We start from the raw sequence: 14,676 nt of genomic DNA, 5'->3' as shown, positions 1-14,676 counted from the left end.
TGTGATCTGGGGCAGGACATGCAGTGACAAACGTAGGCTTGCCTCCAGCCTCTAATTTGCACTACGTTCCCTACATACTCCATGTAGGGACGAAGTGAACCGGACAAAATCACAGTACCGACCAACTACATCCAACAACTCATATTTATGTAATTATCAATTTGGACATCAGGACCTTGGAGGTGACCATAGATCTTTCAGTTCTCACGATTGAACTATGTATAAATAAGGGACTAAAGAATTACTGTTGATACAATTCAAAATCATAATGCCACAATAAAAAAGTGCCGCTAACTGCAGCAAATGGACTGCTCTCAATAACAAAATAATGCCAACTTTTCTCTTTTAGGGATATCGCAATTCTAACATATCAGTGACTCTCATTAGGACGCTTATTGAACTAACACATTAATGCCATGAGATATGGTCTTATGGCTAGATTTCTGGTCGAATTTGATTTGGCAATTAAGAACAACAGTTTTTTCGCACCAAGAACCGCAGACTATTGATTCTTATTGCCATGTACTTTGAATTCTGAGAGAAATGTAATGCCCGAGTCTTACTGATGTATCCATTAATTGGTCTTGAAAGCAACATTAGCAAGAGGATATCCTACATACATGTAACCGATATTATATAACAGTGAAACGATAAACGAGAGTTCCCAATCTTATGTAACAATGACTCCTCAGTGTTTATATAGGCACTAGTTTGAATATAGTAATTAAAATGAAATCAAACTTCTATAACCTCCCTGTATATATGTAGAACCGTCCCTCAATACTTGCAAATAGTACGTGATGATCTGTGTTATAGCTGTAATGATACTGAATGGAAGGGTTAAGAATAGAGCTAAAACAACTGCCACTATCACTCCCGCCCCAGTAAGGAAGCTAGCTGCAACTGCTTACAATTCAAAGCCTTGACAAGTAAATATGGAGATTGCAATCACCAAACAACAATGACAAACATCATATGTTTGGCCATCATCACTGAACATATGTATCTATTTTGCTCTAAAAACCGAAAAACAACAACAAAATATAAACTTGGAGAAAACGATTACTGACTAAACCATCATCAAATTTCCATTGATTTTGGTGAGAAGTGAACACCTTCTTTCAAAATGTCAACTAAAATAGAGTCCCTATGCCCCTAATTTGTACGTGGACATCCCTTTAAGGAAATTTAGGACAACCACTTCCAGTCTCTATCTACAAAAAGGACCAAACAAATGTGAGAAACATTCTCACTCCCGCTCCCTTTACATGTTATATTCACCCCGCTCCCTTTACATACTCACTTCAACCACCTTCACATGTTCATCCCCTTGTCAGACCCTCCATGATCTGCAAGCTTTTCCCACTTCTCCAACGCTTGATCCAAGAATAACTCTGAAAAAGAAGAGTTTCTTTGGTGACACAGCAATCTGTTCTCGATATGTTCTTTAACAGGCAACACATTGACTGTTTCCTTGGACAATACTGCTCCATGGCCGTTGGATTCTCCACTGCTCCATGAAGACGTCGTATTGTTTGTACTTTGACTGTATTCAGTATCACTTGTACCGTTGTTGTTAATTGCTGCTTGTTCCTGCGATAACTGTAGAAGATTGCAGAAGGAATTCACTTTTGTCATCAGCTTCTGTTCATCAAAACACGTGTGTGTCTGTTCCTGTGCAAACTGGCGGAGATTGCTCATGGAATTCACTCTTGCCTTCACCTTTTGTTCATCAGAGAAGGTTGATGGCATTGAATCACCAAGTAGGTGGTCGTGGATCTCTTTTAGCAAAGTGTTGCTTGAAGGAGGCCTCTCTAATCCATTGCCTACCCTTAGTGGATAAGAATAATGATTCTGAAGAACTTGGTTGGTGGACTTCGCTTCATATATGTTCTGGCTGTTAATTGTTGCACCCATGCATAAAGTCCTTGGGTGCTCAATGTCTTGGTTTCCACCATGATTTTCCATTCGAGGGAACTCCATAACTAAGTCATCATAATTGCAAGTCATCAATTAACTGTCATAAATAATGATGATATACAAAATCACAAAACACTATACAGCTAAGTATCATTACCTGACAAGGGTGAGGCTAAATCTGAGTAAGTGACTGAGGGTCTTGGTGTTGGAACGAACATTTGAACTTGCAGAAAAGGAACATAAGCAGGACCTTGGATACCAGCATACTATGGAAACTGGATGATGGAGGGAAGTTCTGGTTGTGGTCTATTGAAGTCAATAGTGTAGTCTTGATTCCCATACATGTTTAGCTGGAAGTGAGGAGATCTGTTAACAGGGGAAAGGTTGCAGGCTCAATTTCCTCAAGTCTTTATCACATTGTAGAATTTTTTCATAGTGCGGCTGGAGGGTGCCCTCTTGGAATTGTAGATAGTGCCTCCTGAAGAACGATCATGGCAGCCATGGACATTAGCTTAATAAACATACATTAACATAACAAAAAAAATTACATCATAAATAAAAGGCTACAGAGTTGAATTCTAAATCTAATCACCCAGAGACTATTATATTAGTACCTATATCTTGTTGCTTGGCCTCCAGTAAAATCAGCTGAAGCTTGCCAATTAGTATGCTTTCAGGGGTTGAGGATTCGTCTCTCTCATGAAAAGGGTACATTTTTCAACTGCATGAGACCCAAATAGTGCCATTATCAAAATCAATTTTCCTAATAAAAAATCTCAACTTTTTTGAAAGAATACAAAGCTAGGCACAAAACCACTTGAGGTACGTAACGGGGGCTAACCTCAATCTCTAGAACATCATTATTATCTTTAGAGAAGGCTGCTCTAATTGCAGTAATATCCGACCATTGAATCTCTATCTTGCTCTTCAGCCCATTGTCCAACATTTCCCAGACTAGTTTGCGCTTTTGGTAATAACATTTAGCTACTAAATCCAATTCGCGTTTTGCATGTCTCTGCAAAAAAAAATAGTTGCAATGTTAAGCTTTACCAAATACTTCCTAGCTAGTGATGATATTCGATCCATGCATGTTAAAAAAGTTGAAGTAAAGAAGCTACCTCCCAAGAACCAATTCTAAGCAACTTGGCATTGAAATTAACAGCTTTATACTTTTCATCAGCGTCCTTTTTCCGACGTTTCTCAGAACTAGTTTTCTCAAAACTAGTTTTGGTTTCTTCTAATGACAGCGCTGCCTCGAGCAAATCAATAAAAGATGGAGTTTTTGTCAGTTTCAATCCTATAGGACTAGATTCCGTTGACACACTCAATAGTCCTCCATCCTGCCATTGAACATAGTAAGTAAGCAACCCGCTTTACCATTGAACACAAAGTCCAAAAAAAAAAAAAAAAGGATTCAAAGAAGCAAGAACAAGTGTGAAAAACACCACATGCAGTACTATACCTGATGATGGTAATGATTTTCATGAAGGCCCCTGCGTTTAACTCGCTTAGAATCAGACACCAAGCCATGGAACGGGAGGCGTCTCGTTTCGTCATACCATTGTTGTTGTCCATACGGATGAAAGAATCTTGTAAGTCTTGATGGCACGTAGAAAAACCACCATGATCACTGTCTCTATTCTTCCATACAATACAACCACCATAACTTTCTTCTTGAATCATGGTTTGTTGTTTTGTTTTTCGTTCCGTTTTTCAGATAAACTTTGCTATCCAAAACAACTGGAAACAAACAAAGAAGAAATAGAGAGTAAACTTGAAACCGAAAAACAGAAGAAACAAACACAAGGAATTTGAGTCTTCATAAAATTCCTTAATTAGTTTAGTTTATGACCAAGTTTGGGACTCCTATGACAGCCTAATCATCCTTTTTTATAATGAGAGAGAAAGAGTCCACCTATTTGATGAAGCCGTCATTTGTGTGCCATTTCGTTGGATTGGTTTCTTCTAGAATTTTAAACTCCTTATTTTAGTTTTTGTTAGCTTGTAAATAAGATTTTCTAGAATCTGTACTTTTTGTTTTACTTATATTGACTTGATTTGACCTTTTGGTGACCTGGATTTGTAATTTTAAAATAGATGGTAATTTAATACTCATTATTTTTTTTCTTTGGCAATTTTATGTACCACAATTGTGGGTTAATACACCTTGTATTGTTGTTTTAATTTCTTCTAAATTAGGCAATTTAATACCCGTTAATTTGGTTTTTCTGAATTAGGAATAGGGTTTACGAGATGGTGAAAAACGTTGTTATAAGGTCCAATATATGAAGGATGATTCAAGTAATTCATAAGAATTGTGGAACCTTGCAAAAAATTTACGGTTAACAATGAGTTTAGAAATCTTTGTGTGCAAAAAACATTTCTAACGATAAGAGTAAATTATGATAGCTGGCCAAATTTGTTCCAACTGATAATTTGAAAGTTGATTGATCGAGTTTTGAGTTTACTAGCTAAGCTAGTGTCCTTTCAAACCAACAATGGCCCAAAAATAAAATATCATGTGTGATGTTAATTTGTGTGGTAGATTTCTCCTAATCAGCAGAGACATTAAACAAATAATTATAAACCGCAAACAGATCATAATCAACAGCCAGTTATCAGCAATCAAAAGCAAAATAAACGCAAACCTCAAAATTCAAGCTGATTTATAAATTATAATTAAGAGCAAGTCGAATCTATATTGACTTCTAATATTAAAAAACTAGTTTTCAGGTATTCAATTGTTTATAATTTGAAGGTTGAATTCAGTAATTCACTATTTCTTCAAGCTTAATTAAGGCCATAGTGTCATGCCAAAAGGATTGGCGTCTTGTATATATTAAGTAGGTTAGAGGGTCCCTTGCATCATTTGAAAATATCAGCATAAAAACGTGTCACATTTGCCAAGTGGACATAGCTTACTAATCATGATATTGATATTGAAGTTAACCCTCATAATATAATCACTTAGCAGATTCTTTATTAGGTGAAATAGATTGCAAGGAATGTTCTTGTTAGCCGTCGCCCACTTTATTTTCTTTGCGTCATATAACTGGTCCTAATCATCCTTTCTAATCTCTTAAAGATACAAATGTATAATAAGGCTAGAGTGTAATTATAGAGTGTGTGCAGGGTTTGTTTGTGTATTGGAAATTTAATTTGGTTCACTTATTTTTCTACTAAGCTAGTTAGCAAATAGGAATTAAGGAATGTGATTAACGATTATATTTGTGATTGTAATATATCATGCCGACAGAAGGTGAATAAGTGATAGATGAACTCATTTTATGCTATCTACATCAGTCACTGGCTACATCAGAGTCCACTACTTAGCTTTGACAGCATGACAGTACATTGATCAAATTAGATAGATGCAGTACGAACACTGACATTCGATCTCTAAATGGCTGCCTAAATACCACAATTGTGTTTTCTATTTTGGGTGGAGCGTGCGTGTTGTTGGGGTTTTGTGGTGGTCCGTAGTCGTAGTGTGTTTGTGTGTGGCTGGGGAGTGGAGACTTTGGACTTTGGGTGATTTGCTAGAGCATTTTCAGATCAAGCTAGCCATCCACGATCCATGTGATTAGACATTAAGACAGAGCCAGAAAAGCTAAACGAGTGGCAAGTTAATAATAAAAATACTGGAACCCTAAACATATATCGCTAATATTTCATAAAATAGGATGTAAAATTGGTTGATAAAATTAAAAAATACCGGCGCCACATTAGATTTACAAAATAATGGAATACCTCTACTGCCAATTTAACCAACTGACAATATTTTTGGCCCTTTAAGAAAAACAATATTTTTGGCCTGGATAACTTCTCATTGTTGCCGTGTGCTAATATGTTAAATCATTTTCCTGTAAATTAGACTATGTCTTTTTAAAGTGCATCAATATGCAAGATTTGGTGTAATTTCCTACATTTTGAAGTTTAATTTGAGAATAAATTACCACAACTCTCAGACTGGCTCCCAAGTCCCAGATATCATCATTCACCCGTTCAACACTCCTTCAAGATCTTGAAAGGAGAAAATGTCCTTCAAGATAGGGTCAAAGATTGAGTAGTCACTGCTGAATCATTTGTCGTTAAAAACGTACAGTGGAAGTGATGATTTGGTTAAGTAAAAGGTTAGGTGAATTCTATAATTCCGGAATGTTGGCACATTAAATGATCAAATTATTTGCAATGATCATTTATTTGCAACAAGTGCGCTGTCAGGGAATCTGTGACTTTTTTTTTTAATTTGATATATGTGGAAACTTGGGAGTTGGGACTCTGTGTATGTTTTCGTATAGAGTCCGGTTCCTATATAACCGGGTCTAGAGATTGATATCTGTACCAAATACATATCTTGTATCTCGGTGTGCACACACACATTTCGGAGTGCAGACAGAGATATTGAGGCACACATACATCTCGGATTCGGATCAACAGCGAGATAACACGGTTACAGAGATGATCTTTGTACCCGGTTGTAGAGATCTCGAGTCCTTTTGTATACTCATATCCATAGTACAAAATATCAGAATATAAATATTTATCGATATTCAAATTTTTTTATATGTATTGTAAATATCTTTAGAGATATTTTATATTGTTTCACATATAAATATTATAGATATATCTAAAATATCAAAAAATATCGTAGATATTATAAATATTTCATAATGTATTTATTTGAAATATAATAATAAATATTAAATAAAATTGTTACTTATACAACATATCATAAAATATCACAATATATTTCAAAATATCGTTAAAATTGCAATATTTTGTACTATACTCATATCAGCATGTTCTAAAAATTCCAAGTTGATCTACGTGCTTCAGGGGAAAACACGTGCATTTTATTCGGTTTATTATGAAAAATAGAGTCAATTAATCTGAAATATTACTAATAGCCAATTCACCATTCTAATTTATTTGTTTCTAGATTATTACATCATCGATCTCTAAAATTCCAAATGATTCACGCTAACGAATTGACTTATAAGTTACAACCATTCATCACTTGTTTGGACTTTTGGACCGACCAATCACCATTGGTGTGGAAACTGCAAAGTGCAATACGCCCATATAAACAAGCACTAATTTTGGCCTTTTGCCCTGCACATCATTCATTCATGAACCATGGGTGAACTAAAGCAAAGAACCACTTTTTTTTCCACTTGATGATTGCATATTTGCAAGCGGATAAACTCGTGCCGCCATTAGAATCCACACGTGGCATTATAGAAAAACTTAGAAATGGATTCCAAGCAAGGCCCAATTGCCCAATTATATATAGTTAGCAGCTTAATTAGCATACCATTTTCTTCTATTGCTTCCAGTGCAAAGTACAATTTCTTGACTATCAATTCATGCGTGTAATAATCATTAGAAAAAGAACAAAAAAAATTTCGTCTTACAAGATTGCGAAATCATTGATAAAGTCATAAAGATTAAAGCCTTATTCTTTCACAAAAAAGTCACAAGATCTTTGAAAAAAGTTTGACATCAGTATTACCTCACCTTTTCACAAGAAGGGTGGAAGGATGACCAAGATGTACGTGTACACAATCTCATCTAATCATTCAAATATTCAAGTTTAATCTAAACATTTAATATATTTATATATATCCCATTAATATGTCTAGGAAATCTTAATAAGCAACCGAAATGCATCAATGCCTCTGCGTAGGACATCGTTTGCTATGAATCTGACTGGTATCTAAACCATGTGAGTCGATTTTAGTAAGGTCACTCAAGCTTGACTCTAATTTCGAACGAATTCTAAAACTTGTTCAAAGTTTCAAACTTAACTTATATCGCCAACATGAATGGACTGGGCCAAGTAGCTTTGCTTGTTGCCAAGCCTAGCAAGTAGCCCAATGAACCAACATACGAACATTAAAAGCACTTCGTACTTTTGTAAGCGTTTATCCATACATACGTGTACCTAAAAATCAAGATATAAGGAACCATCATAGACCATCATGGCATCATAGAAATGGAATCGATTCTTAGTCCAGGTAGCATTGTTGCTTCCTCCAGAAGGGTTGCTGGTTAATCTTCCTCATGTTTCATTTCAGCCAAGAAATTCTAGAGAAATCTTAGTAGGAATCCAGCTTAGATACTATGTACCGAGAATCCGTGTGTGTAATCCGATCCTCCCATTCATACAAAGACTTTTGCTACTATTCAAGCATATGGTGAGTCATTTCAAGATTTGGTGGGATCACTTCTTTATAGTCGTAACATAAGATATCATTATTAAGTTCTTTAAATGAAGTTTTAGTAAGATTGATATCTCTTGGCATGGCAGAATAGTAGAACTAAGTGATATATCGTAAGCACTCTTTCATGGGGAAAATGACTTGACTCTGTGTAGAAAAAGGTCTCTCGTCAATGACACGGGTGCAAAAGCATCTAGACTTAATTGAGAGTTGAGACACTATGTATTTCAATCACGTTTGTATGTCATGCTTGATTAATTTAAAGAGCACTAAAGATCGAACGCAATCTGAACTCACTTTCATATCCTTTAATCCAAAAATCCAAAAGTGTTCATGGCAACTATATCAACCCCTATATCAAACATGTCAAATATGTGAGAATGTGGAAATAGTTGTATGTAATGTGTGGCTGTGACACTGTGCTAGGTAATGCATTGAATTTTTTTGGTAAAGGTAATGCATTGAATTGCAATGCGCTTGATTTTTTCTCCATACAAACTGGCAAACTGCAATGATATTATTTGAAAATCCAATACAACGTGTACTGATGAGTGTATCTTATGAAACTCGTGTCCAACAAAAGGTCTGGCAACATGAAGTTCCCGTCGTTATATATTAGACGATCATTTACACGAAATTACAGTTGGATTCGATTTTGTAACCCTAAAAAAGAGAGTTCTAAAATATGAGGTAAACTACCGTGACCGACTGACCGTCACGAAGGTGATAGCCTGATGCACATAGTTGATTGTGCAGAGAGTTTTCCAACAATTTCAGCAAGTATTAGATTTGCTGCATTTCTAGGTGCAATCTAAATATTTCATTATCATTTTCCTATATTTAAACACTTGAGATTGTAGGAGTTGAAATGGCCTCAAGTGTACTTTAGGTGCACGATATTAAAAGGTCATGATGTAAAGTTAGGAAACGAACACTACTTACTTTGCAGCCTTTTTGTTCTTTTTAGGCATCTCTAATGGGGTGTAAACCGTATTGAGTGGAAATTTTACACTCAAATGTCAAAAACTCTTTCAATAGGGTGTCGGGGCATTTCAATGGGGGAATGTAAACCGATAGAGTGGAAATTTTTACACCCAAAATATCAAAAACTTTCTCCAATGGGAGTGTTATACTTTGTAGGTAATAGTGTATTAGCTAATAGAGAGAGAGTGAGAATTCCCCTCTCGCTATTAATTAATAAAAGTCGAGCATACACTCAGACACATGCGAACCTAATTTTGGATGTTCATTGAAGAATGTCCCTTTCTAATTCTAAAATGGTACATCCCTCGAGAAGCCACTTAAGGCGTCCCCTAGTTTAAATTAAAGAGGGACCGAGTTTAAAATTTTTTTTTTTCTCCATTTCGGGAGCATAAGTGTGTGGATATTTATAAGGATACAATTAGAGGTGTAAAATCTTAATGGCACCTACAGCCTAGGTGGAGTGTAATTTTACCCCCATTGGAGATGCCCCATAGGTAATGAGTATTAGTTGATAGAGGGTGGAAATTTCCTCCTATCGCCAATAAAAGCCGGGCTGACACTCAAGCGGGCGCCCCGAGTAAAAAAAATTCGGACGTCAGCGTCACTTTAAATAACGCCCCTTCTAATTATAAAGTAATTTTTAACTTCGGGCAGTTTTAATTAAAGAGGGACATCACTTTAAGTGGCGTCCAGTTTAAAATCTAATTTTTTACACTTCCATTGAGGGAAGATAGACCGTGGATATTTATAGGCTATACAATGGTATACAATTAAGGTGTAAAAGCCTAATGGCATCTACATGGAGCCTAGGTGGAGGTGTAATTTTACACCCCCTATTGGAGATGCCCTTAAAGTGCTAAAATTTAGTGTTAGTACTTGGTGATGATGAAGCTTGAGCCACCCATATCTCATATAGGCTTATCATTGGCCATGACCACAACACATTGTGGTCACCACCACTCAATCACCATATCTAGCCCAATACCCGCAACTAATGGATCAGGGTTCACACCCTATGGCCCATCTGCTTCCGTGTGGTTTCCCCAACCACTCCATGATTAACTTTTTGCTTTATTCTTGTCAAGTTCAACTCTCTTCATCTATCTTGGTGAGATCCTCCATGTTCAATTCCAACCAACAAAACATTCACACAACAAAAAACAAACCGCCAGGATATGGTTCGAACGCCATTATGGTCGCTTTCCAAGGCTTCCCCTATCTCACCCAATCAACCCAAACACCAAACAATAACATTCACAAGGTTAACAATTATCATTACCACAAATCAATAAAACCACACTTCAGAAAAAAAAAAAAGCAAAGAACGGTTTTGTTCAAATTTGATGGCGACGCTTATTGATGCTATGTCCGAGAGTTTCGCCGCATTCAATTTAGAGTCCGGTTATTAACCAATTCCCTATGCTAACATATAACCAAATTCCATAGTTAAACAAGAGGAGAGAAAGCTAGAATAACGCGTAAAACGAAAACCGTGAACAAAACACAGAGATCAAAACACAAGATGAACACAACCTTTTTTCAAACAGATAACGAGAAATTTATAAAACATAAAGTATCTACTCACTGTTATAACCGAACAACTCCCCCCAAATCAAACCCCGCCGCTTCACGTCAACGCTAAACGATAATCTTCCTCGCTCAAAACCCTTTTTTTTCTCTCTCAAGTAAACTCTCACCTTTTTCTAAAACTCTCGCTTTTGTTTTTCTCCCAAAAACTCCTCTACGCGGAGAAAACCCCTACTTTCTAGTTTTTCAAACCTCTCCGAAAAACCAGTGGTTTTAAACCTATCTACTTACTTACGGGCTTTTTTTTTTTTCCAAAACCTCGGATATCCTATTTCTGTTTTCTATTTACATTATTATTATTATTATTATTACTATTAATATTATTATAGGAAATGCAATAAAAGACGGGTGTTATAATATACACACCTTAAAAGGATCTCGCCCCGAGATTCAAGGTAGAGGTCGAGAAGAGCCTGTGGTGCCGGGCTTTATCTTATCTTCAAGTTCCCAGGTCAACGCCATTTTCCCTTTCACTCCATCGCAGACTTTCACCAAATTTACAATCCTCCTCCTAAGGTGTTTCACATCCCTATCTACTATCATGATAGGCCTCACCGTAAAAGTTACATCATCGTTCAACTCTAGCTCACTGGCCGGACAACCCTCGAGGGATCTTTTCACACATTTCCGTAGCATAGACACGTGGAAGACATCATAAATCATCGCTAAGTTAGGGCGACAAAGCAAGACGACACGCCTCAAACTACCAACGGAGGCTACTATCTCATATGGTCCAATATATCGTGGACTAAACTTTCCTTTCATGCCAAACCTCATAACTCCTCTCATGGGGAAACCTTCAAAACACAAAAAGCCTACGAAAAACTCTACCCGCTTCCTCTTCAAATCTGCATAACTTTTTCTGCCTACTGCAGGCGTCTTTTAATCCTTTCTCTAATGACTTTAATCTGTTCAGATGTCTCTCTCACTATCTCAGGCCCAAGCAATACTCGGTCTCCCACATCCGCCCAACAAGCGGTGGATCGACATGGATGGACGCCCATACAAAGCCTCAAAGGGTGCCATACCAATGCTCGACCGGACAAGTATTATATGCAAACTCCACCAAAGGTAAATGCTCCTCCCATCCTCCACCAAAATCCATTACACAAGAGCGTGAACATATCTTCTAATATCTGATTCACCCTTCTCCGCATCATTCATCTGTTCGAGGATGATAAGCAAGTGACTCATCGCCAAACTAGTGCCCATAGCACGCCTGAAAACTCTTCCAAAACTCGAAGTGAACAAAGGATCACGATCCAAACAATACTCACTGGAATCCCATGTAACCCGACCACTTCCTTAATGTACAAGGAAACCAACTTATCTCGTATTTCGACGTCAATAGGAATGAAATGAGCAGATTTCGTTAGACGATCAACAATAACCCAAATAGATTCATTACTCTCCGAGACTTAGGCAAACCATCAATGAAATCCATAGAAATGTGCTCCCATTTCCACATCGGTATTCTAATGGCTGCAATAATCCGTAAGGCCTCGATGCTCTCTGCCTTAACTCTCACGACAAGTTAAACACCGAGAAATATATTCTCCGACATCTCTTTTCATTCCTTCCCACCAAAAGGTCCTTCAAGTCTTGGTACATCTTCGCTCCTCCGTGATGAATTGTAAACCGAGAACCATGAGCTTCATATAATATTTCCTTCTTTAACTCGCGATCATCCGGTACACATAATCTCTCATGGAATCTCAATCCTCCATCAGAGAATTCCATCGCTTCAATCGACGGACAATCATCTAAAAATATCAATAACTGGATCATCCAACCGACTCAAAAGAAATCGGTCTCGTGTTGCATGGCAATCACTTATCGAAAAATCACCGCCTAACCTCCAAACCGCATATATATACCCCTATCTCAGATCTGGTGTAGTCCGGACATCATAAGTCGCTATAGTCTCTAAACTCTTCCACTCTTTGCACCATAAGAGAGTGCCAAAACACTGTGTGATCGACTAAGTGCATCCGCCACTACATTGCCTTTGCTCGGGTGATAATCAATCTCAAGTCATAACTACTTATGAACTCCATCCATCTCTGGCCTCATATTCAACTCCTTCGTGGAATACAAATACTTCAAACTCTTGTGATCTGTGTAAAGCTCGAACTTCTCACCATATAAATAATGTCTCCACACCTTCAAAGCAAAACCACCGCCGCTAACTCCGTGTCATGAGTAGGATAATGTCTCTCGTGTATCTTCAACTGCCGTGAAGCATACGACACCACCTTCCGGGTCTTGCATTAACACACACAACCCAAACCGGTTCCACTAGCATCCGTGAAAAACCACTAACTTTACGCCTCTAGTCGGAATTACTAGAATTGGAGTCAGAGTCAACTGACCTCTTTCAATTCTAGGAAAGCTTTCACAATCATTAGTCCACATAAACTTCACATCTTTCCTAGTTAACTTGGTGAGCGGAGCTGCAATAAGTGAGAACTTCTCAATAAATCTCCGATAATATCCAGCTAACCCCAAGAAACTTCTAATCTCTGTGACAGTGGTTGGTTGTTTCCATTCTTTCACTGCAGCAACCTTTTCAGGGTCTACAACAATCCCTTCACTAGATACCACATGTCCCAAGAAACGAATTTCTTCTTCCCAAAAATGGCACTTGCTAAACTTAGCATACAACTTATGTTCCTTAACGTCTCAGATCACTTTGCCTTCAAATGCATCTTATGTTCTTACGCGGTTATGTGAATACACTAAAATATCATCAATGAAAACAATCACAAATTTATCCAAATAGGGCCCGAATATCACGATTCATCAGTCCATAAAGAATGCAGTGCATTCACAACCCAAAAGGCATCACAGAAAAACTCATACAACCCATAACGAGTTCTAAATGCGGTCAAAGGAATACTCTTCTCTTCAACTCCCATCTCGATAATAACCAAATTTAAATCAAACTTCAAAAATATCTTAGCCCCTTTCAACCGATCCAACAAGTCATCAATCCTAGGAAGCGGATACTTATTTTTATAGTCACCGGGTTTAAATCCCTCAAGTCAATACACATCCTCAAAGTACCATCCTTCTTGGAAACAAAATAGCAAAGCACTCCCATATGGTGAGTTGTTTCGGTCGTGATGAACCCGGGTCATACACACCTTAAAGATTCAAACCCATATACTCAAAAAAGATATGGTTAAGCCAAAACAAAATCACTAAACATTAAACTCTTTACCCCTTCTTGAGTAATTCCTCGACTTGCACTTTCATTTCATTCAAAAGCTTAGGTGCCAACCTCAGCCGACTTTTGAAACCGTGGTCCCCTGTAAGAACAAGTCTATCTGAAACTCCACCTCCTCTTGGGTGGCAACCCCGAATCTCCTCGAAAACATCTTCAAGTCTCTCACTACTTCCACATCACCGATATCTCTCGTGGGTATCTCTATAGAGCACGTGAAACTAGACATCACCGAGTCCTCCTTACTAACAATGTGAATCAACCTCGCATGCGGTGTATTCACTATAGCCTCCCTCCTTGCACAATCCAAGGTAACATGATAACGCGTCAACCGGTCCATACCAAGTATGAAATGGAAACCCTCAAACCCCAACACGCATCAAGTCTACCATAAAGACACGCTCTAAGAAACATAACTTAAAACCTTTGCACTCGTCATACAAGGTAATGAACCTCCTAATCTGTCTCAACACACAAGGGCTTAGGTAAAAAGGGTAGTTTTAAAACTTCCTTTCTCAACATACCGACGAGATATAAATGAATGTGAAGCACCTAATCAAACAAAACTCAATGTAAACCGAGATGAACTAAAGGTACCTTCAACATTCCTGTGTCCCGCATAGCAAGATAGGCTCTAGCACGAGTGGTCGTCTTTGGTGCTCGCTCGTTGATTACCCCGCTTGGTAGGGCAATAACGGAGATAAATGCCCCACCCGCTACACTCCCAAAGCCCCT

The 14,676-nt window shown here is 37.7% G+C and overlaps 1 protein-coding gene and 1 long non-coding RNA gene across 2 annotated transcripts; both read right to left on the bottom strand.

The window, feature by feature from the left end:
* Positions 1–948: 948 nt before the first annotated feature.
* On the bottom strand, positions 949–2,160 carry LOC147498508 (uncharacterized). The gene is made up of 2 exons (XM_086559058.1): positions 2,078–2,160; positions 949–1,985 (listed from the first exon to the last, which is right to left on the bottom strand). The coding sequence occupies exons 1-2, from the start codon at positions 2,136–2,138 to the stop codon at positions 1,315–1,317; spliced, it is 732 nt and encodes a 243-aa protein (XP_086415184.1). The 5' UTR covers positions 2,139–2,160; the 3' UTR covers positions 949–1,314.
* A 466-nt stretch (positions 2,161–2,626) lies between these two features.
* On the bottom strand, positions 2,627–3,618 carry LOC147498507 (uncharacterized). Its single transcript, XR_015194315.1, has 4 exons — positions 3,383–3,618; positions 3,039–3,260; positions 2,762–2,935; positions 2,627–2,641 (listed from the first exon to the last, which is right to left on the bottom strand). It is a non-coding gene; the product is annotated as an uncharacterized LOC147498507 (long non-coding RNA).
* Positions 3,619–14,676: the final 11,058 nt, after the last annotated feature.

Source organism: Coptis chinensis, chromosome 5, assembly GCF_015680905.1.
Source record: "Coptis chinensis isolate HL-2020 chromosome 5, ASM1568090v1, whole genome shotgun sequence".
Taxonomy (NCBI): Eukaryota; Viridiplantae; Streptophyta; class Magnoliopsida; order Ranunculales; family Ranunculaceae; genus Coptis; species Coptis chinensis.
Note: the sequence above shows the minus strand (reverse complement) of the source record. Positions and strands in the feature narration are given on the sequence as shown.